This window comes from Melanaphis sacchari, unplaced genomic scaffold, assembly GCF_002803265.2.
Source record: "Melanaphis sacchari strain LSU unplaced genomic scaffold, SCAv2.0 Contig42_pilon_pilon, whole genome shotgun sequence".
Taxonomy (NCBI): Eukaryota; Metazoa; Arthropoda; class Insecta; order Hemiptera; family Aphididae; genus Melanaphis; species Melanaphis sacchari.
In genome coordinates, this window is record NW_020271275.1 from 751,143 (window position 1) to 776,684 (window position 25,542).

The window sequence follows — 25,542 nt, forward strand, 5'->3', positions numbered from 1 at the left end:
TGAAGGGAAAAAAAACAAATCCATCTCGCCGGACAGACATCACGAAACATCTCTTTGTATCGTTTGACTTTTATTGGCATTATATATATATATATATATGTAAATATACACGTTAATATGTATTTCTCGTCCCCTAAAACTACACGCCATAACGTCTTGCGTTTAGACGATAAATTTCGGCCGTTTATAATGTAAATCCGTCACACGATACGGTTTTTATGAGTTCAATATGATGACAGCTCACCGAATCTCGAAATTAAATTATTATACTGTGAAAATAATAATTGTGATCGGAGCTTCGTTCACATGCTGATCACAAACACACACACTGCACGCGGACTTATCACATGGTGCTTGCGGTCGTGTAAAAGACTTATAATATATTATATTATATGAACAATAATAATTAACTCAATGACCGGCAACCAAACATTAGGACCATAATCATTAAGTCATATTCCATAGTAATATATACGAGTGTAGTCACTTGATTTGATAGCTTAATGGTTATGTATATTTTATATGAATATATTTTTTTTTTTATTTTAAATACCTACATATTATGTATAATATAATACACGGACGAGTCCAGTGTTGAGGAGTGTTAAAAATTACGATTCTATCATTAAGCTGACCTTTGAGTACCTATCCTCAAGTGTCAACAGTGAAACACCTATATAATTCATATATTTTAATCCACTCATAGACTATAATTAAGTGTAACACAACAATATTGTAATAATTCAATACTTCGCGTGTATAACATTTACGGTCGTAAAAAAGTTATATTCGTTCGTCCAAATTATTAATGTAATATGATTTCGATAAGACGAACGAACAAAATATACTTATCATTAATAGTTGGGATTAATTCAAAACAATTAAATATTTATTATCCAAAATATGTGTAGATACACTTAAATATAATTTAAATAGAAAATGTTTCACAGATAAATACACGCGCGTATAATATAATATGTATACCATGCATACGATGGTTCTGATAAGAGAGCAAAAGAAATCACAAGTGCAGTCGGTAAATATAATAAATACATTTAGAGAAAAAAATAAATCTGTCTACTAGTTTGTAAGCCTATATCAATACTTACCAGGTGTACAAATATAATCTTTAATATCCAATTTTACGATTAAAAAATAATTCAGTCTATGCGATGAGTTTCGAACATAATGTTTTAATAATAGCGTTATTTATTACAAGTACCGGTTATGTGATGCGATGTCATTTATATGTATATATATATATATATATATATATTAAAGAAATTAAATCCGTACCTACAGAAAACATTTATGTATTATAGTACCGCGGTTGTATTTTAATACATTAATATAAGTATCTATATGTTTTAAATGTAATAAGCTCGTTGACGTATTATGTGTACACCATCAGGACGGAAAATAGTAAATATCCATCCATGAAGCATAATATATTAAATCAAACACCGTTTATCGAATATAGTGTTTTACGGTATAATATATGATATTTGTTTAACCTTCTTTATCTTGTATGCGCGTTTATATTTATTTAATCCTTATATATATACATATATATATATATATTTATATGCTGTTTAGTCGCAGTAAAAATACAGCAGCAGTAGTATAGAGTTTATCGCGTAGGTATTATTTGTTACGATTTTAAACAGCTTACAGGTTATACATATTATACCTATATACCTACAATCTTCATCAATATATATATATATATTATATACAGGCTTTACATGTACGTTTAAATCTCCCGTCCATCACACGCTTGCACGTCATTCATCGTTGTCGTCTCAATCGTCACTGCAATGTGATGTGTACCTATAAATATGAAATTTTAAACATCGCATACGTTGCTTGCGTCGTGTAACAGCTAAAATGTTAAAACTCTGCAGGCTATTTTCGGGAAACAACTCGTCCTTCGACACCGTAGCGCGAGATGTACACGCTCGCGGGGTGAGTTTTTCTCGGGGGTTGTCCGCCACCGGGTGGTTGACGTGCTCAAACAGGTGTTGTGTGCATGTACGTATGCGCTGATGCAGTGTGATGATGATAAGGGACTATCGGTCAGGCCCAGTACAATAATACATTATTTTGTGTTATTGTTGGAGACGCGTGCGCGTGTATCACGTAATATACATAATATATATACAGTTTAATAATACAACGCGGGTGTGTTAGTCTTGACGTGTGTGTGTACAGAGGCACAGAGCGTACATAATAATAATAGTAATGTATATAAACACCGGGCCGAGACGATGTGCAGACGAAATGTACGTACGCGCGTCATTTCTCGTGTATACTGTGCATCATAGTGTTATGGGGTGTTGATAAAACCATTAAATCCGTGACGGCCGCACGCAGGATGGATAATAAACAGATATCATCGGGTATCGATGCCATAATGACTCATAAATGTATGTAAACTAATAAAATACACCTAAATTGTAGGTAGGTATGTATAATGTAGTGTGCAGATTCGCGCGTATAATAAGCCAGCATCGTTTTATTCGTAATATTATTGCACTGATAATACACGCGTTCTCTGTACGATATCTGTAGTTATTGATATAATTTAAATAATCAAATATTATACGTGCGATCTGGTTAAAATTAGTACGGACACATCGACATGATAAATAATACAATATGTGTAACATACCCGCGCTACCCTTAGATCAAATATATATTTGAAACATGATAATATTATTGTATATTATCTAATAGCTGTGCTATTTACCTAAGTATTGCACTATATTTTTGGACAAGGTAGTTAATAATATTTATTTGTAATGATTTAAATAAAAAAAAAAAATAATATGATTTGAGTATCATGCGAGTCCGATAGAATTTTCAGTGTAATGATCACGTAGTGACACATTTAAGTGACGGCCGACTGTCGGACCGTAAGTATACATATCTTATCTACACCTATATTATTCGGTGTCACGGTGATATTAGCTATTAAAATATTATGTACCTTTTCCCTCGCCCCGAAACACTGCACCCATATTATACGCATACACGCGTCTCGACTTTTTAGATACTTACGCACTTACAAGAACAATCGAGGAGTAAATCAATAACAGAACCATGTCGGGCGAAACGTTTAAAAATATAGATATCGGTCCTTTATATATTTCTATTTACACTCGGGAGACCAACAGTCACACCAAAATCAGACGACGTTTTTATCTTATCTCGCGATGAATACTACCGAGCTGGGGGCGAAGTATATAATATTATTGTACACTATGGCAAGATAAAGTTTTTACAAATTTACGGTGCATTTTATTGTGTACACATTATTTTACAAACTCGAAAGCGGTCATCGTAATACACATCACACATACACTGTATAATGTTAGTCCCTCTTGTGCCGTACGCACATGGCACGACATCGACATCGCTCCGATACATGGGGAAAAAATATATATAAAAACGAAAAATAAATTGTTGGTATATTATATTATATAATGGTGTAATAGCATATATATATATATATATATATCATTATGATATGGCTGTATATACGAGTTGCGCGCGTATCCATCTGCAGCGTCATTAAAACATGGCGGGCGAATATTTTATTTGAAACACGACGCGCGGTGTGTATAATATAATGCCTATTCGCTTTACACATAACGATGTCGGGTTCGATACGATATTTCACAAAATAATTAATAACGAATGTCGAATGGTAGGTAATAATACGCGCGCAGCGTCCCCAAATTTGCGTTAATGATCCGATGCTATGCGTACTGCAAATATCGCCTAATATCGAATTTCACGTGTATATTGTTGCTACAGCAGTTTAGTTTCCGTGACTGTACAGTGTACGTACATGTACTTCTACCACTAAGAGCTACCTAAACGTGCGGGATGGCCAAAAAAAAAAATATATTTAAATAATTACGTTTTTTTTTCCGATTCTTGTTCCTTTCCCTTCTCTTTGCCCAATGTAGGTTCTGTTTGGGATTCGAATCCTATGAATTTGTTTACGTAATCTAAGAAACGTTTTATTGTAAATCTTGTTTGCTGTACCTATTACATCGAACAGTTATTTGATCAACTATAAGCCCCTCAAATCGTTGTTTAATTCAGCTACACAAACAGTATTTTTTAAAGCAGCCTATACAACCAGAAGCAGTTATTGATTGACGTTTACCTTATCAAACGCGTCGTGATGACATTGGTAAATCTTAAAATGTGTGTGTTTCAAAACGATGACGTGCCTCCTAACATGTACGCGCCGATTTCGATTATAAGATTCCATAAAAACTACATAAAAGTTTTTATGTTGTATAATAAAACATTATAATATTTATAAATTAATATATTTACAACGTCTTAAGCTCATTATTAAGTATTGCTTGATTTATGATTCGAATTGAAATATGTGTGGTATGATTGTGTGCGCAGTCAAGTTGTATAATATACGTATAATACTGTACTCTCGTGTTATAATTACATCAATCCATGTAATAAATTATAATATGCATTGTATAATGGATAATATCATCTCATAGTCTTTTAGAAATGACTATTACTTTCCATTTACTTATCGTTTTAAAAATATGATATAATTATTTATAATTAGATGCACTACATTTTTAAACTACCTATTCAAAAATAAAAGATATTTTTTAATTATATTAATGATTACAATAATATTATAATATGTTTCTCGATAATTATAATAGTTATTAATTATTTAAAAATAAGTTAACTCTGAACATTGCTTATATTTAATAAAATGAATCACGAATGATATCATGCATACACGTATATATAAATTTAATAGTTCATTTCAAAAATAAAATAATTGTACCAACTAAAAAGTTAAACATTATATGCCTTACGTCTTGTAAAATGAGTTAATAAAATTTGATTATTATTGTCGTGTAAATTATGAAAGAGTTGTGTACCTATTATATATTAGTATACAAAGGCTGACGAATTTTAAAAGTGAGACAACCATATTCGATCGCTAACGCTAAGTGTCAGTTCGTACACACACGCGCATACGCACACTCACACAAACATAGTATCATTATTGTTGCCCGATTATTGTGAAGTAGCTCCTATTTTCCGTTTTCACTTATTTCAAATATAATTGAACATAATATCGTTTTGAAATAATAAGTAAGACGCATAATTATACGAGCCGAAATCGTAGAGGTAATATAATATTTGACGTTTCCCACACGTGTTTCATATGTTTTTCAGTTGCACATTGGAGAAACGCAGCGTACGCGGTTCAACGGGGCGACCTATGTATGTATAGATTATTGTATAATATACTATCAGGGTGGTTTATAATACAAGTAGTATACAGAGTGATTCGTTAAACAAGTTCACCCTGATTTTTTTCTTTATAAATAAATGTATTCAAATTCTGATTTTTGGAATTTTTAATTGTACGACTTAAAGACTATATTTTTAAATTCTTGAGATTTTTTTGTTTTACTAAAGAAGTGTTTTGTTGCTGTACAAACTTCTATTTTTTCAAATGAAACGCACTCCCTTTTATTGTAAATTACTTAGTGGTCTAATTTAGTCTAATTCAAAATTCAAACTAGTAGTTTTTCAGTTATTAAAATGTTTATCTATATCAAGGATAATAGTCCTTAATATTAACTTACAAAAATATTAAATGTATATAAAATTGGATATAGTATTTATTATTTTTAGACCATTTTTTACAAATTATAAAAAATTTTGATTGATAAATATAAATTACTAAAATTCACTATTGTTCCCATATTATCTTAAAATGTGTTATCATGAATTAATATCCTTAGTACACAAAGTTAAGTAACTCGAAAATTAGATACATCAATATCTTAAGAAAAAGTATTTTACAAAAAAATAGGTTTTATTTGATAAACAGAAGTCTTGTATCTTCACTATTTATGTTGTACAAAATTTTCCAAAAATTTTTAAAGTATGGTTTCAAAAATAAGAATTTTCATAAATTCATTATTTAAAAAACAAAGGGAGTAATCATTTTTTATGAATCATCCTGTATACAAAACATATGGTGATTGTGATGCATAGCATACTCGCGATGAGGTATGATTATGATTTAACAAAATAAAATTATTATTGTTCGGCAATGGTAGAAGACAATATTTTTTCTTCGTATTCCTGTTGCACGTGTGTGACTGGGATGCGACACGCTTTAAAAATATTATATTTACAAAAAATAGACCGTTCGTTTTCATCATATAAAAAAAAGCGTAAAATACGACACAGCGTTATTCGAATAAATGGTTTGGTCATTTTTTTCAAGGGTTAAACCGGCTGAACGGGTCGAAAAAGCGCGTAAATAGTATTGCTATTATCACAATTCATAATAATAATAACAATAATAACGATAGTAATATTATATAATATAATATATAATGTATCCGTATATATACATGATACGTAATGATATTACAAAGACTGCCCATCGTTGTACAACAATAATGTATAATAAACCATGTCGTATGGGTCTACGGCGCGATGGTGCGATTGAGTGAAAAGAAGAGAAGAGAAAATCATCACGTTCTCTTAAAATCCGACTGTATAGTTTGACACGCGTTATTGCGTTAATGTGGAGAAGAGCCTATTGTGTTATATTTGTTCTGTCCGAGATTTCTGTGTCGTGTAGTTGGTGTGGGTCATCGAGACGTTCAAAACCACACGACAATATTCTAATAAAACAGCATAGTGTCGTACATAATAATATACACCGTGATTCACCATCAAGCACGCGTTTACCCTCTATATCTATCCTTTAATAATTTATTTTTTTGAATAAGGATATTTTTGAATATTTGGGAACACTTTAAAGTCCAATTTTTAGATAGGTACTTTGATTTTACGTCATTTAATGTGTGCATGCTTTGGTAACACACATTTATTTTCAACTCAAGAAACACCCTTTTATATTGTAAATTTTCAAGTATGTACGATTTTTTTTTTTTTTTTTTTGAAAATTTTGATTCTTCTAAGTCGAAATTTAAACAATTACTTTTTGAGTTGCTTAAAATTGAATGTGATTTTTACGTCGACAATTTGATACGAATTTTTTATTACCTATTTTAGAATATAGACAATGATCAATTTTATCAACTTCAACTTTCATACTGACGCACAGGCCCAAATAAATCACTTACAATTTTGTTTTCGATACTTAAATACTTAAAGGGTCATCATCACTGTCCTATTCTGTATAGTGTTTCTATTTTTAAAATAACTGTCATTTGGGTGTGTAGCGTTTTCACGGGAGACGACAACGATGACGACCTCTACGTCTGGACCGGAGCCTTGAAGCTATTTACCGGGTTTTAACTACCTACGCAGATGAGGAATCGTTCGTGACCATAAAAATGACGACAGCATCAGTGGTGTATTCCTCGGGGTCTTCACTCACACGTGAACGGCACATGTGTTGCAAGCGGGGTTGCGATAATCTGCGAGTGCTTCTATTGCCTCAATACAAATACAAGTGCTGTACTGTACATTTTAATATTATAGTAAAATAAAACACAATCAGCGTATGTATTTTTCATACGATTTGTTCGATATGTTATTTATCGTAAATTTTTTGTGGAGCGCAAATTTCGGTGACAGTCGTAAACAAATATTTCATATTGTTGCTTTACGCGTGTTTGCCATTATACAATATATTATTGTCGCGTATACTTTCTGAGGGCGTTCTAAAGCCATACCAATAATACGGGTCTTACAATTTTTTAACCGTCTATTTAACCCATCGGAATTTAGCCAAACACGTGCGCTAAAAAAAAAAAAAAAATGAAGAAAAAAGGGCGTTAAGTGCTTTACCGCGGAGCGGGCACGTTTACAACACGCACGCACTGCAATATTATATTGGGTGTACGTTCGTATATATATCATACGAGACGCTTTTACGAATTTTGTTTTTTACTGCTCGCCATCATCGCGTATATTATTATAATATGATAATACGTCGCTCGCGCTGCACCACTGTTTTATTTATTTTTTATTTTCGGGAAGACGCGTCGCACAAAACTTCCTCCTCCGCACACGTGTGACAGCATCGCATCGTCGCCGTCGCTAATCGTTTCCGGTCCAACGTCGCCGAATTTGTATTCCTATACATAATATTATAATAATAATAATATGTTTGTGTATGTTATGAAAAAAGAAAAAAATGAATCAAAAATAAACAGCGACGACAAGTCCAAAAACTTCATCGTCACGTCGATTTAAACTCATATGCGTTTTCCGGTCGTCATCGTCGTAATAATATTATACATTTTCGTCGTTATTATTATTACCTATGCACTATGACTATACACAGTGGCATCACGATCATAATTCATAATAATATATCATATATCCTTAACTTTATTTTTTTGGTTGATTTCTCTAAACAATTTTAGATGGGTGAATAATTATGTAAAAGTGTAAAAATATTGTTTTATTTAATTATCATAATTGAATAAGTAATAATATGCTGATTTTAATCTAGTGTGACAATTTATTATTATGCAATAGGTATATTATTTTACTAACTTATTCTATAAATCGGCACATAGGCAAGAAAACACATCCAGTATTTTTGTATAATTGGAAGACGGAAGTTACATTAATTATAATTTATATTGTCAAATAATAGTAATATTTATTTTATTATAAAAACAAAATTCATCATAGGCAGCTTTTAATTGTTCGAGTATACATGGATAGCTGGGTAGTAGGCTAACTTAAATAATTCGCCTTTATACATAAAATGTTCGTGACACCACTGATTAATAGTAAACAAGTTGTCAAGATTGATTTTATGTAACATGTTGACGATAGAAAATATTTATTTACACCGTAGTATTTACGGAATAGTTAACGTCCAGTATTTTTATACGCTGCGTGCATATACCTGCGCATGGAGAAAGCGCGGTTAAACGATTTTCGAAACGAGCACAAGCTCTAATATATTATTCTACGTAGCTAATACTAAATTATAATTATACTTTACATTACAATGTACTTTCAAGTTGGGGATTTTTTTTCCTTTACATATAAGTCGTACAAGTTGGGTATGTGGGTTTGATTTATTTGACTTTTTAAACGCCATTTAGAAAATTATTTTTTTTAAAGAACATCCTATGTATAATTGATTGAAACCTCTTGTACAGTATAGGGAAAAAAATCTAAATTTACCGGCAATAATCGTGATATAGATGAAAAAAAACAGCAATAAGTAATCAAAGTTTATTTTTATAAAATAATTTATACGGTACACTGGACTGGCGAGTAGTTGTATAATAGTGTTATGCAGTTATATGTACGTATCGTACTTGTTATAAATTTAGCAGAAATATTATTTCCGCTGCATTTATTACAAATTACTATGCTGTAATGTGTTTACGAGGCCACCCCGGTGTCTGAAAATATATTTTTTCAGCGTCGGCAGTGGTAGTTCTAGTAGTAAAAAGGAAAAATACAAATACAAAAACAATAATAAAATATACGCATATATACCTACCTATAATAATAAAAAACGCACACGTGTCCCCGCACGCACGGACGCGGTTGTTTTACCTAAACAGAGAGAGACGGTTATACTTATGTTCGGCATGCGCTTTGGAATATTAACGAACCAAATAGGAAAAAAAATGGTAGTCGCGACTTAGGTACTACTGTGACGACACACACACACACACAAAATTTAATATTATCGTCGTGTATCTGCCACGTAAATATATATATAAAAATACGTTAAGATTATTATTATTATTATTATGTGTAAACGACCAAAAAGACAGTGTTTTTCCTCTCTATCTTACACACACATACACACACACTATCTTATTAGATTCATGTGTGTATATCTGCCGTCTACAATACACGACGAAACGATGAAACGAGAATGGAGACGCTAATTTACGGCACGGCCGGCCGTGTCAACATACTCGGACGTTAGAACATATTAGAATATTATCATATATCTCCTACATAATATGTACTGCTACAGGTATATGGTATATATTACATAAATGATGTGAGCTCGTCTTTTTTTTTTAATCAGAAGACCATTGTCATCATCGCGTGCGCGGGATGATTTACACCTCCTCCACTGGTAATAATAATAATAATAATAATAATAATAATAATAATATTTATGTATCATAATGAAGTATATAATCATATATATATATATATAGATACATATACACACTCTATACTGCGAACCATAACCTATCCTCTCGCCTATCCTTCTACATTATATGAGGCGATTCTTAAATCGGTATAATATATACATACGCAGTGATATAATTTATTGTATTATAATACATATTATAGTATGTTGATATAATATATCAACACACACACACACACACATATATATATATATATATACATATAAAGCGTAAATATTATAATATTATACTGCATTAGCGTGTGCGTTATGTGCATGCCATGTCATTATAATAAAGAATGGTGAGTAAAAAAGAATACTACGCATCATTGATAATCTGTACTTATTAAAGAACCATGATGGAGCTTTGGGTAAAACAATGTCTAGAGTTGATAACAAAGTCTTTTTCAGTAAAACGGCCGACGTGGATCCATTTTTGACATAATCGATAGTCGATAAAGGATATAGCTTTTTGTTGATCAGTTGCTATCTTAATATCTTATTAGCAACCAAAAATAAATAAGCTTAGGCAGTGAGGTCTCGTGTGGAAGAACGCTATTGTAGATACATCTCACAGACCACAGTAACTAAATGAAATTTCAGAAAGACAGCTAAATGACGACTATTCCTTAGCTTTCCGTTACTTCTTTACAAAGATCTTGATTTTCAAAAAGGAGATATTGTTTTTGAATCAACCCGTATTATATTATACGTCGATTTTTGAGATGTTTTTTAGAAGATTATTGTTTTTTTTTTTTTTTTTTGAAAAACTATTATCAAACGCGTGGATTAAACTGTTTTAACTAAAAAATTATTCAATTAAAGAATTATTTTTAGAGATGCGCGTTTGATAAAAATGGTATGAATGTATCATTGCATGAGTTTTAACTCGTGATATCGTTGATATAGACATGGGAAGTTTGTAAAGTGAAACTAAATCATTTGCGAATTTGCAATACGTCAACGATAAAATGGCAGTATAATATGTTCTCAATTACTTTTTTTTTCATTGCATATAATTATTGAATTCGTATAACAGTTTGGTCTATGTATATTATATTATAATATAATATATATATATGTGTGTGTGTGTGTGTGTGTGTGTATGTGTATAAAGAGAGGTGCTTGAAAGTTGGTGGTTTTTAATTATCAAATTTCAAACGAGTAAAATCCATTAAAAAAAAACTCGTACCGGAACAATTTTTTCCAATCGTTATTTCAACCGTTCAAAAGAATTAATACTATTAATAGTAAACACGCATAATAATATAATATGCAACATGTAGGTATATAGTATACTATATTTCGGATTTATATTATTCTGCACTATTAATGGAAAAAAAAATAAATAATAATTAAATCGAATTACAGAATTGATCAATAGTGTCTTGTACGACGACGAATCTGCGTACGATTTTGATTGCGTGTTGTAATAATAATATATTACGATGTCGACGAAATAATATGATATATACTGTTTTGTGTAGGCGCAAAAATAATTGTGGCAGCAATTATACATTTTAAAATGTCCGGAGAACGGTTGTGTAATCATTATTTCGATATTATATTATAATTCAGCGTTCAAGATTTATTTTCTAATTAATTTTAGACAATTTTAATTGCGTATTTGTTAGAAACGTGCAGCGATTTTTCTACTCGTTTTATATGCGCGTCTAGCGGTATTCGATGTGTATGTATTTTATCTCAAATTATTTTTTTAATAACTGCAAGACTTATTTTTGTAATTGTTCGTATTACATAGGTACATTTATTATATAACAAACACTGTATACATCTTTATTTTAACACTTATTAACACTGTATATATACATTTACACAATCCAAAAATGTCGTTTGCGTTAATAATAAATAATGTGTTCTTTATTTGAACACAAAAATAAAACACTATTTTATGTATCAAACATCACAAAGTATGTAACCTTGTACATTCATTTTTAGATGAACCATTATGTTCAAACTGTTTTTTTTTTCAATATTGCGTTATATTTATTCTTACCATAAATCATTTTAATAAATTCAATAACTTTTATAAACATATTATGACAATATTTTAGGTATTAATTGATTGTAAGTTATAATAAATCCAAACAAATCTTGATAATTATAAGAAATGATTACATATTTTCAGAAAATTCGTAAACGCCCAAAATATAGGCCCTACAGCTGAATATTTTTATATTTTAGTTAACTCGAATTTGAAAAACTTTCACAGTTTTCGTGGTCACATAATGGCCCGAAGAAAAATATATATTCTATTTCAGTAGTAAATATATTACATAAATTACAAAATTATAATAAAACACATATTATCGATGCGATTCAAAGATGAATTATTATATTTAGTGAATTCTTAACGAATAATGAAGATATTTATTCCGTTTAAATTGTTGCAATCGTACACGAGTCATGTCGAAGACTGGCTATATGACTACATGCGTAAATTATATATTTTATAGTTGATTAAATCTTATAATCATAGTTTCTACTCGTTTCGCATTTTAAAACTTATAAATTATGTTGTAATATACATAGCTTCAGATTTATATACGTCAATAAACGACGTCCCCACGCACATACCACGTCAGCTGACGGAATTTGTGCGATTTGATTTTGCAGTCATTTGATGAATATATCGCAATATTCGTAAAAAAATAGAAACATTCGGGCGTAACACCTATTGGAATAAATCTCGACGTACGTATGTTGTTAATAACTCGACCTACCACAATTGCAATCGTAGTAGTATGCAAATATAAATATATCATAATAATAATATTAAGCAAAAATTATTATGATAGTAGTAATAATAATTGTCATCTTTATCGCAATAACAAAAGCTCAACCGAGAACTACTATTTTACAGATTTATCGGCGACCAATGTATGTGAGCGCGCGTGCGCATGTATGTCGTTTACGGGGAGAAGGGTATGGAGACTATACGACTATGCAATATGCCAATAAACATTGCGAGTGTTTAGTGTAATTAAACGGATTCGTAAATTTCCGTAGCATTAATTGATGTCCGCGGCCGGTGCGGAGATAAAATACTACGACGCGATTCTGCCCAGCTGCAGTACAAATCTTTATGTCTCTCTAAAATTTCTTCAAATCGTTCACTCTTTTTCATTTCTCTCACAAAATCGGTCTGGTGCGCGCGCAACGACTACATATATATATATTTATATATACACATAATATGGGTTAATCAAACGTGGTTAATTTATTTACCATAAGTGTATATACATGTATATATATATATATATACCATGTTTATTGTACGTACAAGATTCAATTATTGCATTATTATTCAATTACGCATGACGAGGGGCCATTGTGTATGCATACTGCAAGTATACACGCACGCAATATACGATACAAATTTTGGGTCAGGCCAACCATTATTCGACCGTCGCGAGTTCATCCCTTTGGTGGAAGTTTTTACCACGAGGGTAGTTATAAGTGAGAGAATAGTAATGTTTTATTTATTTATTTTTTTTTTTAATTTTAAATTACACACATATTGTTGTCGAAAAAATAAGGAGGGTGAGTATGCGGCAACGCCGACCACAACTGGTGACATATGTTGCTAGGAGAGCAGTATATGTGTGTGTGTGTGTGTGTGTGTGTGAATATAATATACCGTTACGATTTTTCGGATATGCACTGTACAATCTACATATATGTAAGAGCATCGCACTATTGGGTCAGACGAAACCAACTCTTTTAGTAAGCCGCAGTGCTGTGAAGAACCCATATCGTGCAATCAAATATATATATATATGTATAAATATAATATACTATATAGAGTATACACAAATACAATGATGAACAAGGCAATAACAAGGAAAAAATTTAAAATTCGAATAACCAAATATAGCATACTATGTTTGTAAACTCATAGGTTAAGTTATATACAAATAAGTAATAGTTCAAATTTCAATAAAATCCAAAAAACAGTATACATAATTTTATAAAAATATATGAATAATTACGATTTGAACCTTAAATTTCTTCAAACAAAAATTTGTAATAATGAAGTTACATTGATATTAGAGAATAGTATTATTATATTATTAAATACTCTAAATTGTAACTACCTATATGAATAATTTCCAAAGAAAATTCGATGACAATACGTAGGTGAAGATCAAATGGCTGTGGTATCAAACTGCGTTTTACAGACGATTTTTAATATGTTTTGCCGAACTATGTACACTGACATAATATTATGATATAATGTATGATGGCGCTCGAATAATAATTTCCCACCCCCGTACGTGCAATAATAATAAATAATATAGACAGTCATTGCGTCAGTTTTGACGACGGTCCACGCATTACACTATCTAGATCCTAGGGATACACACTGCACGAACAAAGTAATTACATTATATGCGCGTAAGTCTTGCTTAAGGGTAGCCCATCGTCATATTATACGATAACAACAATAATAATAATAAACATAATGTTTTACACGCTGTCGCTGTTATGGGAAAAATAATAACACTCGACAGACGCGCTCCGCACTCGACTGTACACCACGCGTCACCATACATATAATTCTATGATCGTATCGTGCTCGGTCGTTGTGTCTTGTATATAATAATAATATGTGTAATGCACGTGGTGTACAAGGTTTATATACGTATAATATACATATCTGATTGACGGGTTTCGAGAAAGATTTATGAGAACGGGTAGAGGACGACGAGCTAGGTGTCTGTTGTAATGGGGTTGAAGGTGGTGCTGCAGTATATGCACTCTCTGGTCTTCGGGTACATGTTTAATATACACGTACATAATGATAATAATAACATACATCATATGCGAGTACGAGACAATATCATAATATAGTGAGTCAGTGAGGTGTGGTCGTGCAGGAACTATACACCACGTAGATATGTTATGAAGGTTGGTCTAGTGTTCAAATGTGTTAAGGGAAAAAGGTTAGTTAAGTTCAGTTATATATTTTTATAACTTCGTTAAATTAAAAAAATATCTATTATAAAATTAACCAAGTTACAGTTAACTTGATTAAAAGATGAAATTTGATTTTCGGTACTGTCTATAACAAAAATAGTATTTCAATAAAATGATTATCCACTTAAGCATATTATATACTATCACAATCACAACTCAAACTACCTACCAATCATGGAGTAATCCAATAACAATACAAACACTATAAACGTGTATAAAGTTATTCATAATTTTAATGTGTATTTTGTAGATATGTTTTTAACAATAAATAACTGTCAAATTGATAAAATAATTATTTCAACATAAAATCATACCCCGCGTGTTTTTGAAACATCCAATACCAGAATTCAAATTTAGGCAATGGGCACCAGGAATATTAAAATAAGGTACAAAGATATTTAAAGTCGGTAGCAAAAAAAAAAAAGATGTAACGAGTTACTTAACTCATTTAACATGAAGTTAAGTACTTAACGTTTTAATTTAATTTAAATGTTTAATTCGTCGATGCTTAATCCTTGCATAATATCATGTATAACATCACGATGTACCTATTAAATCACGACGATATCGCTCCGAAGGATTTTTAAAACTAATATGTAAATTCTATTTTATCATTCATGATAATAATATTATGTAAACACTCGAGTTTCGTGTATAACTCTCGTCATCGAGTATCCGAGTGTATAATATGATATCTAATACATAGTATCAACTGTATATAGACCGTTTCTAAAACAGATTAAATCGGCTATTGTATATACGCATACAATTATAGAATAGATAACGATAATTTATTGAATGTGATATATTTGTTATATCGACAGAATAATAGACGTTTAAGTCTTGCGGAAGAACCATTATATTGTAATAATGCGCGAGACGGAACACACACATAGCGTCATAATAAAACGCTCGATTCGGATACACAAGATAACCTCTTTCTTATCCGGAACACACACAAGGTTTGTTTTCAAAAACCCAATAACAATATAATATGATAAATTGTAGTCTATTAAACATTGAAATAATTATTATTAAAACTCTATCCCCGCAACGTGACAGAAAAAAAATATATATACATCGTTCCTTTCAAATGTGCGCGTTATCATGTATTTGATACCCATTTACAATAAACTCGAATTAGAGCCTAACGTTCGTTAGGTGTATGCATAGATATAGCACTTGTAAACAAGCTAGTTCTTATATTTATTGTGTTTATATCGTTTCCATCGGTAAACGAATTTCTTTAGCTATTCTCGAAAAATTATTTTTTATTTGGATTGAAATTATTTACTATTACTTAATACTGTATTTATGATATTGTTGAATTGTATATTTTGCGTTTAATGTTAATAATCCTTATTATTTGACTACCAAACATATTCCAAGAATTTTTCGACACTTTATAAGTCTGTTAAGTACGACCTATGGAACTTTTAATCTTCTTAAATTCAAACTATTAACACTAAGGCTCAGGTTAGGTTAGGTTAACCTTACTTATTTTACAAAAATATGTGCTAAAAAGTTTAAAATATGAACTTCACTATTATGATTTGTTTGCTAAGCTTATTTTCTAAAATTATATTAAAAAGGTATATTACAGTATCTTTAAAATAAAAAATATTTGTTTCAAATAACAAACAATGCGTTTAGCTCAATAAACGCTCTAAGCTGTAAAACTTGTACTACAGTTCATCGAATGTCAATTTTCAAATATCAGTAAAAATCAATTAATATGTCTGTAAGATATCTGGTATATTTGTTGATGAAATGTATTTAAACATAAAGTAAATCTAAGCCCTAATTATCATTAGCAAGAAAAACCAGATTTTATTCTCAATACTGTATATTTTAAATTTTGTACATTTAATATAGGTATTGTGTATATATAGTACGTCATTTTCCTAGTGTCTGATATTTAATTATGTATCCGTCGTCACTTTTTGGTTAGTTAGATTATTTGTATATTTTAGGCCATCAAAAAAAAACTACTAAGACGCAATATATAAATACAAATAATATAAATAATTTTAAATGTTGAATTGAATTATTTATCAAAAATATTATAAGTAGATATTGTTACCACTTAGAATATAATATTTTTTTTTGTGTGGCTAACCGATATTTTGTTTTACTTTTTTCTAAACGTGCGATCTTCGACTTAAGTAAAATACATCTAAATACGATATACATATTATTACTTTTATATGTGCAGCGTACATCTATATTTAGGTTGGTACCCAAGTTTCGACCGATTTCGAGAAATAATAAATAATATATCGATATTTTTTTAAGTGTTTTTACGGGTGTATGCGTTTAATATATGTAAACGAATTAGTTTTACGATGTTGTTTAAAAATTTTGTTTTTGTCCAGTCGCACGTATGCATGTTTTGGAGAGTATTTGCAAAAGCAATTTCACGCTGCATCATCCTGCGATGACCGTACACACATTAATAATAATAACGTATATTGGTACATATGTATAGTGATGTTTGTGAGAAATTTCAATTTGTAAATTTCTGATTGCATACGATTGTCTAAGGTATTAAAATATTTTATTTTTATATAGGTATATTATATCACAAGTAAAAACCATTCAGAGTGTATTTTCCCTTTTTATAGATATATTTTCAAATTCACGATATTGCATATATAAAGAATCCGTATTAAAACTGTAAGTACATGTTTAGGTTTGTACTTTCAAATTATTAAATTTCAGAAATGTCATGTTAAAAATTTTTCAAAAATGAAATCACTCGATTTTTTCATTACTCGCTATAATTTATTAATGTAATAAATAATAGTATCATACAATATCAATATATTAGAAAAGTGCAAACTGACGACTTCATAATGTTATTGCAGTAGGTATGTGTGACGGGAATTGCGAATCAGACGTTTGGCAGCGTTTATATGTACAATAGTTCTCCCCTCACCCCAATAAATGACCTCCATACGCCTTAATTTCATGAACATAATATATAGATGTATATCGCGTCAACAGTATTACAATATATCGATATATTGTAATATTTTATTGGTTAAAAAAAAATTACAACTTTATTATCAGCGGGTCACATACCGTCGAATCGTGCCATGAAATTTCAGGAAATTTTCTCGTGTCGTCGTCTGTAAGTAGTAATACAAAAAACCTACGAATTTATAATGTGATCATAAAGTACACGGGTGCCCGTATTATACGCGCCTTTTTATTATATATTATAGTCGTAGTCGTTGTTGTTGTTATTATTATTGTTATTTGTCCGAAGGGGAAAAACGTAAGTACACAAAACGACGTACCTACCTACTGGTAACGCAGCCTTGTAAATGGGACCTTCCGAAAAATAAAAATATACACATAAAAAACGGTATAGGCATACAATACTCGTATATATGTATAAGATCGTTTTTTTATGACCAAAGACCTATGCAATATAAATAAAAAAAAATTAAAAAACCTAAGAAAGAAAACCGCGGTCTACATACCCACTATAATTTTGTATGTACTAAAATAACAAAACAGTAGGTATACGTGTACATAATATTACTTTGGTTTAGTAGCTTTGGGTTATGTGACCTGTGATATGGGATTATTTGACACATAAAAAAAATGTACTCTCGAGTAGTTGCATGGACTACACATACTATACTCACAAGCGCATTATATTATAATATTTAAATGAATACATGTATAATATGTATACATGTGACGGTAATAAAACGCCGACGAATAATATTATACATATAGCTATGTAGTAATAATAATTAAGCGGTTAAATATTATATTATGTACTAATACAACATGATGGGATATCGTTCACGTGCGGACGAGTGGTTTGTATATTATCTAGTTCGTGGGTGGAAGTACGTCAGACGCTTATAATATTCTATCCCGCGCGATCACTTTAATATATTAATATTATTAAAACGAAAAACCAATCTCGTACGAACCACCGCTGGACCAGTCCTCGGGACAGCTCGATAATTAAAACCCGATAAATTCGTTTCGGCAAAGTAACACAGTAATAATTATCGTTTTGGCAGCAATAGCAGCAGCAGCTGCCATTACTTCTGATGATATTAAATTTTATATATTGTAAAGTAATTAGCTTTCCCCCTAATACATATATATACCTGTCGGCAATAATAATAATATTTTGAATTGTTGCGAGACAGGCGCTTAAAATACGCAATCAGTAATACAAAATACATCATTTTATCAGATCATTATACTAATACGTCTTATGTACAACTTAATATTATAGTTCAAATATTAAATAATTTAGGCGCACAAGTAAATTTTATTAAAATAATGAATATTACCTATTGATAAACATTACCCTTAAATCTAAAGCAAAAATAATCATTTCGTTGCGACTACACTCTGGTTGTATAGCAAAAAATATGCTTGTAAAATGTCAAATTAATTTACGATAATCAAATTTTATTTAACTCAACCATCAACCCACCAATAATACGAAACATCTGAAAATACTACGATGCGGTCATAATTAAGCCGTTTGAGGTACATTCAGGCACTTGATTATGGTGATTGCACCTAATAAATTTTATAAATGAAAAAAAAATTCTTCAATTACATTTTAATACTATACTGGTTTTCAAATCGGTATTATTACGATTTTCTTTATTATTTTTTCCTAGACGACTGCAATGTACCTATAGCTAATTTTTATAAAATAAGAATTGCTCGTATGTATTCAAATTGTTTAACGTGATGAATATAATATTATTAATTTGCGCAATTGTGTCATCGTATTGGGAACATTCGAAACGTGTGATTTTTTTTTAATTTCGATAATTTTTGATTCGATTGAACTACAAGAATGTTTATGTCATTCGAAGTATTTTTCAACCGTCGAGAGTTAATATGTTTGTTATTCGTGTGTCGTTACTTGTTAGGCTGCAGGTTAATATTGCTGGCAAGTCGTAATCTGCCTTGTAACAAACTTACGAGTATAACCTTGCATTAACAACCTCAATAATGTTAAATACAAAACCCAAACGTGCCAAGTATATTAGTTTATTGAATAAATAAAATTTATAAATGCGCACAGACCTGGTATGTAAGAATCATATTTTTTATAACACGCAACATAAACGTGATATATTGTACTATTATAACGATCTGCCTATTCCTGTCGCTTCTGTACTTGTATAGTTGTATATAATATTATCTTATATGATTGTGTTTGACTTTGCTATACTAAACCGACAAAGAATCAATAAAAATATATATTAAAATATATAGTTAGGTTTATGTGAATAATCCTTAAAATGCTTTACGTACGACGTACGAATAATTATTAGTTATATTATATCGTCTAGTTTTTATGTTAGAACACATTGCGCTGTTTTAATAATGACGAAGACTACATCGTCTTTTATAATATGACGTAATATATGTGTATATTGTTTATAAGGGAGCTGTTTATGTTTGCGTAGGTACCTATATATGATTTTTAGATTTTATTTTCACTCAATTACCAGGTCTCGTTAATCATACTGTACGTCTTCGTTCTTGTAAAACCACGTTGAAGTGCTCAGTTAGGCCGCTCCTAATCGTTTAATGGTGCTTTTATTAACAGACAGAGATAACAACATCTCGATGCTTCTCGTCTGGCCCTGTTTCGTATGAAGGAGACAATAATGATTGAGAGTGTATAGAGCTGCTTGTAAATTGAGATGAAAACAGGGACGAACGGAAGAAACCAATCTGACCAAACGCGAGGTCCCTACTTGAACATCACTCGAGTTGTCGTGTATCATCTTGAATTTAAAATAAATGTATAATCTTAGTCAGATTGAAAGGGAATATTAAAATTGTATTATAATATGGTAGTAGCTTAGGTTATTTTTCTCAATATTTTTAATGATTTATTTTGCTATTAATATTTATTTATCATATTATTATACTAAATTAAAATGTTTTTTTTTTTTTTTTAGATATTTGAAAAATGATTAATCATCGAATTCCATCGAAAATATTACCAACGGTAGTTGTGGCAATTGTCTTCCTAGTCGAAGGATTATGCCTGCCAGCCCATTCGAAAAATGTATTATTAGAAGGTAAATAAATAAACACGTTAATAAAATAAATATTAGGTCAATTGTTATTTTTTTGAAAAAAAAAAAAAACATTCAATTAATTTTATTTAACATTATTTTAAACAGATATTTAATTTGAAATTATCTGTAGTCGTGTTATAAAATGCTTCCAATTTATTATTATACACGTAGAAATGAAATTTACACTCGGTCTTTGACGAAAAAAAAAAGAATTTCCTCGTGATTTGTATAAAAAACGAATTCATAGATCATGTTCTATAATAATAATGGTCTGGCGACTGGCAGATTTAAATACAAAAAAACTGGGTGTATTAGTCACAATAAATTTTGAGGAAACAAATACACACACACACACAGAAATTCAACATGTGTATGATTCATTAACATCACAGACTGAGACATGTCTCAAACACACGAGTGTATGTTGAATATGTATGTATATCATATGTATAGTGGCGTCTAATATCCGTATATCTGTTATTAAAATAATTATTTTACTGCGATCTAAACTGGCGCCGATTCACGTTATTCGTTGGCAACGGACGATAGATCATAATGATACAGTCGTTGTCCGTTTATAATGATACATTGTATAACAGTTTTGCAACGAACCAAATTTAAAACAAAATGAACGTCGTTCGTTTTTTGCACGGTTATAGCTCAGGATTCGGAAATCGGCCGTAGAAAATAATACGTGCAAATCACCTCACGTATATACTTCTATACATACATACACACAAGATATATTATAAAATATATTAAATTAAAAGTATGCTTATATGTATATATAGGTATATTATATTCTGTATAGAGTTGCGTGTTTATGTTCTATGTTCTATTATATATTATATAAAAATATCCTAACGCCAAAGGTTAGTAGTCCACCATGACCTTTGGAACGTGTCCAGAAACGAGTACGGAATATTGCTTCGCAACCATTTGATTTTTTACTTTTTTTTTTATTTATTTTTTTTTCTCGGAACGCAACGCAAAGAAACTCGTGCGTATTTTTCAGAATTGCGAGAGGGTCGAAGTTTAAAAATACGCTTCAAAACGGTATTGGATTTCGAATAAAAATAAAAAAATCTTATTCGACTAAGACGTTCTGTATTGTTTAATACGTTATGTTGCATACATACCCACTATTAATATTATTATATTATTTATAGATTCATTAACCCGACCGAAGCATAATTATTATGATAATAACAATATTTCGCCAGTGTACTTATATTATTCTATACAACATTTTTACATTTCTGTTTTAAAGGTGTCGGTTAAAATTATCACTGCTTACATGAAAATGTCTTGCGATAACTGTATTTACCGTAATATTTAAATATGATACGTCGTTTAATAATACTTAGATTATCGACATAATTTGGCGTTGGTTTTATATTTTAATCAAATATAAGGTGTATAATAAATTATTATAACGCTCGTAAAAAAAATTAATTTTTATTCGCCTGAAGCAGTCGTTTTATTAACCATGTTTATTCTGTACGCAACCACTGCGACTGCACGCATGTATAAATATAGAATGTCTGAAAGTTTGTATCTTGTTTTTAAAAATATAAATCTCTATAATATACATGGATAAAATAGATATATATTTACATAGTAATATAATCGTTAAACAAAACTTGTATATGTACGTTGATTTAATAATGAACAATAATGTCATATTATTATTTATTATTATGAAAAAAATAACAATTTATTCAGAATTAAAACAGTTACAAATAGGTATATCGTATAAGTATGAGCTTATTATAGTAATTTAATAGAATTTAACGTTATTAACGTGTTATATTACTTAATATCCAGTGGTAGGTGTAGCGCTGTAGCTTACAAAGTGTGTAAATGTATGTTTATATTAAATTTTTTCATAGTTGGTAATATATAGTATTGTTTTATTTTTAGACGAAGTAAGTACTGTTCCGGCTGTAGAAGGTGATCGTTTAAACATAAAATGCGATTATTCAGAAGCCATCAAGATCTCTAAGGTGCAATGGACAAAAGAGTCAGACGACGAAACTCCGTTTGACTCACCAAGCATATTGTCAAAAAAATTACAATGGTATACGATTTTTTCAACAATAATATTATAACTTATAAGTTATAAGTAAACGATTACTGATTAGTATTGTCTATTCCGATTCAATAGGTTGCGTTTCAAGAACGTAAAACACTCTGATCATGGACGATATTCTTGCTTGATCAGTGGTTTTACCGAGAACGGAATGTTTTCTAAATGGCGTAATTTTACGTTGATAACGTACAAAAGATCGGAAACAACCGGTAATGGAAAAACGCTGAAAATGACAGCGCCTCTGAGCCTTTCACATCGAAAGGACGGAGTCAAGCCGAAATTTATCAACAGACTTTTCATGGATAACAACGTCGCGTTATTAGTAGACGACATTTTAACATTAAGTTGTCCCTTTGAAAGTAAGAAATTTGTATTTTCATTTTATTTTTTACTTACAATCATTCAATTATAACAAACTTAATCACCTCTGCTTTGTACTTTATGTATATCAATGATATTATAGAAGATATAATTGCTTGTACTTTACCATCTGTCATAAATAAATAAAAAAAATTATTTTAACATATATTTATCTATATTCTTAGAAGGAGAAAAGGAAACATATATATTGTATGTGTCATATTAATTAAAATTAATAAATGTATATATTTTTTGAATACAGGTACATCTGATGTAGTTTTTTCTTGGTATAAAAATGAATTGTTACTCATTGAAGGAGGTGCAGACGTTAATAATTACACACTGAGTCAAGTAAAATTGTCAGATGCGGGAAATTACACTTGTATAGTGAAAAATGATTTCGGTTCTATCCAACACAGATTCAATGTGGATGTTTATGGTAAGATGATTATAAATTAATGTGCCAATTTTTTTCTTTATTATACATAACTGGTTTAATTAATTTACAGAAGACCAAAATAAACTACCTCTTTTAGTCGAATATCCGCACAATTTGACCTTAAAGCCAGGTGATACAGCACGGTTTTCTTGTAAGACTTTTGATCAACTTAATACAAAAATCGACTGGTATTTTTTAAATAGTACAAATCCACGAGACATAGAGACCGAGGACCTTTTATTATTTAAAAAGATGGCCAACAATCAAAACGTAAGATTATTATTAACATATTATTTAAAATTTTATTAATCTTAATTTATTATTAATTGTCAGCAATAAAACGCATATTCTTTTATTTTATTTTGTAATTAAGTACGTATTAGGAATATGTATATTAAGTACTAGTTCTGAATTTTCATCAAATAGACTATAGCTAATACGAAAAAAAACATACAATAATATTTAACGTAATCATAATACTAAACCTTAAATATTTTTTATTTTTATAAATTTAATCCATCCATACACAGCAGTTAAAATATTTTAATTTGAAGATATCCAAATAAATATTATTTTTTATAGGTTAAATTGTTAAATGGTGTATTGGTACTTGAAGGCGTTACAATCGATGATGTCGGTTGGTATGTTTGTTACACAAACGGATCAAAAACGCGTGTAATGACTGGTGCTAAATTGGATGTAGACAAAAGTTTGGGTACGAAAAATCATACTTGTTTTGCTAATATTATCATACGATTATTGAACTTTTTAATTTTAATTTTAGTCAATGATGCAAATGACCAAGACTTTGGAATCGAAGTAGAAGATGGAGAAATTATCGACAATTCAAGAAAAATTGGATTTTTCAATGCCACAGAAAATTCTACTGCTCCTAAATTCACGAAACTTGATAGCATGCACAGAGTGATCGCAAAACCCGCCGGAAATATGTTAAAGTTAAAATGTGTGGCTGAAGGTAATTGTCAATAGTGTAAAGCTAATAATTAGGGTTAGGATGTTTATGACCTTAAAAAACACTAAAAAATACATGCAAATATGCTCAATAAATATCAAAATATGCATTTAAAAAAAATTAAATGTCTTTTTAAAATTAGTTTATTAGGTACTAATCCAAAATCTATTCCTAATCAATTTACAATACTATTTTTATAACCTTAGACTTAAATACAAATATGAGATTTTTGAAATTAAAAATAAAGGCATCACCACACTATTGCGATCATCGTTCATAAACATGATTATATTGATTAATAAACATATAATTATAGTAAAGATAAATAAGTAATAAAGATAAGTTAATAATTTAAACTACACGTTTTTCTCGTTTTTATTAGTCATGAAACCAACAATGCCAATC

At 30.1% G+C, this 25,542-nt stretch overlaps 1 protein-coding gene across 2 annotated transcripts in view; it reads left to right on the forward strand.

The window, feature by feature from the left end:
- The window catches only part of LOC112597549 (fibroblast growth factor receptor homolog 1-like), a 32,815-nt gene that overhangs the window by 2,501 nt on the left and 4,772 nt on the right, over positions 1-25,542 (forward strand). For both annotated transcript variants that reach the window (XM_025343639.1, XM_025343640.1), the window contains exons 2-8: positions 21,151-21,273; positions 23,197-23,353; positions 23,441-23,724; positions 23,988-24,164; positions 24,235-24,434; positions 24,747-24,879; positions 24,949-25,140. In XM_025343639.1, the coding sequence (XP_025199424.1) occupies positions 21,162-21,273; positions 23,197-23,353; positions 23,441-23,724; positions 23,988-24,164; positions 24,235-24,434; positions 24,747-24,879; positions 24,949-25,140 (1,255 nt within the window). In that variant the 5' untranslated portion in view covers positions 21,151-21,161. The remainder of the gene's footprint in view (positions 1-21,150; positions 21,274-23,196; positions 23,354-23,440; positions 23,725-23,987; positions 24,165-24,234; positions 24,435-24,746; positions 24,880-24,948; positions 25,141-25,542) is intronic.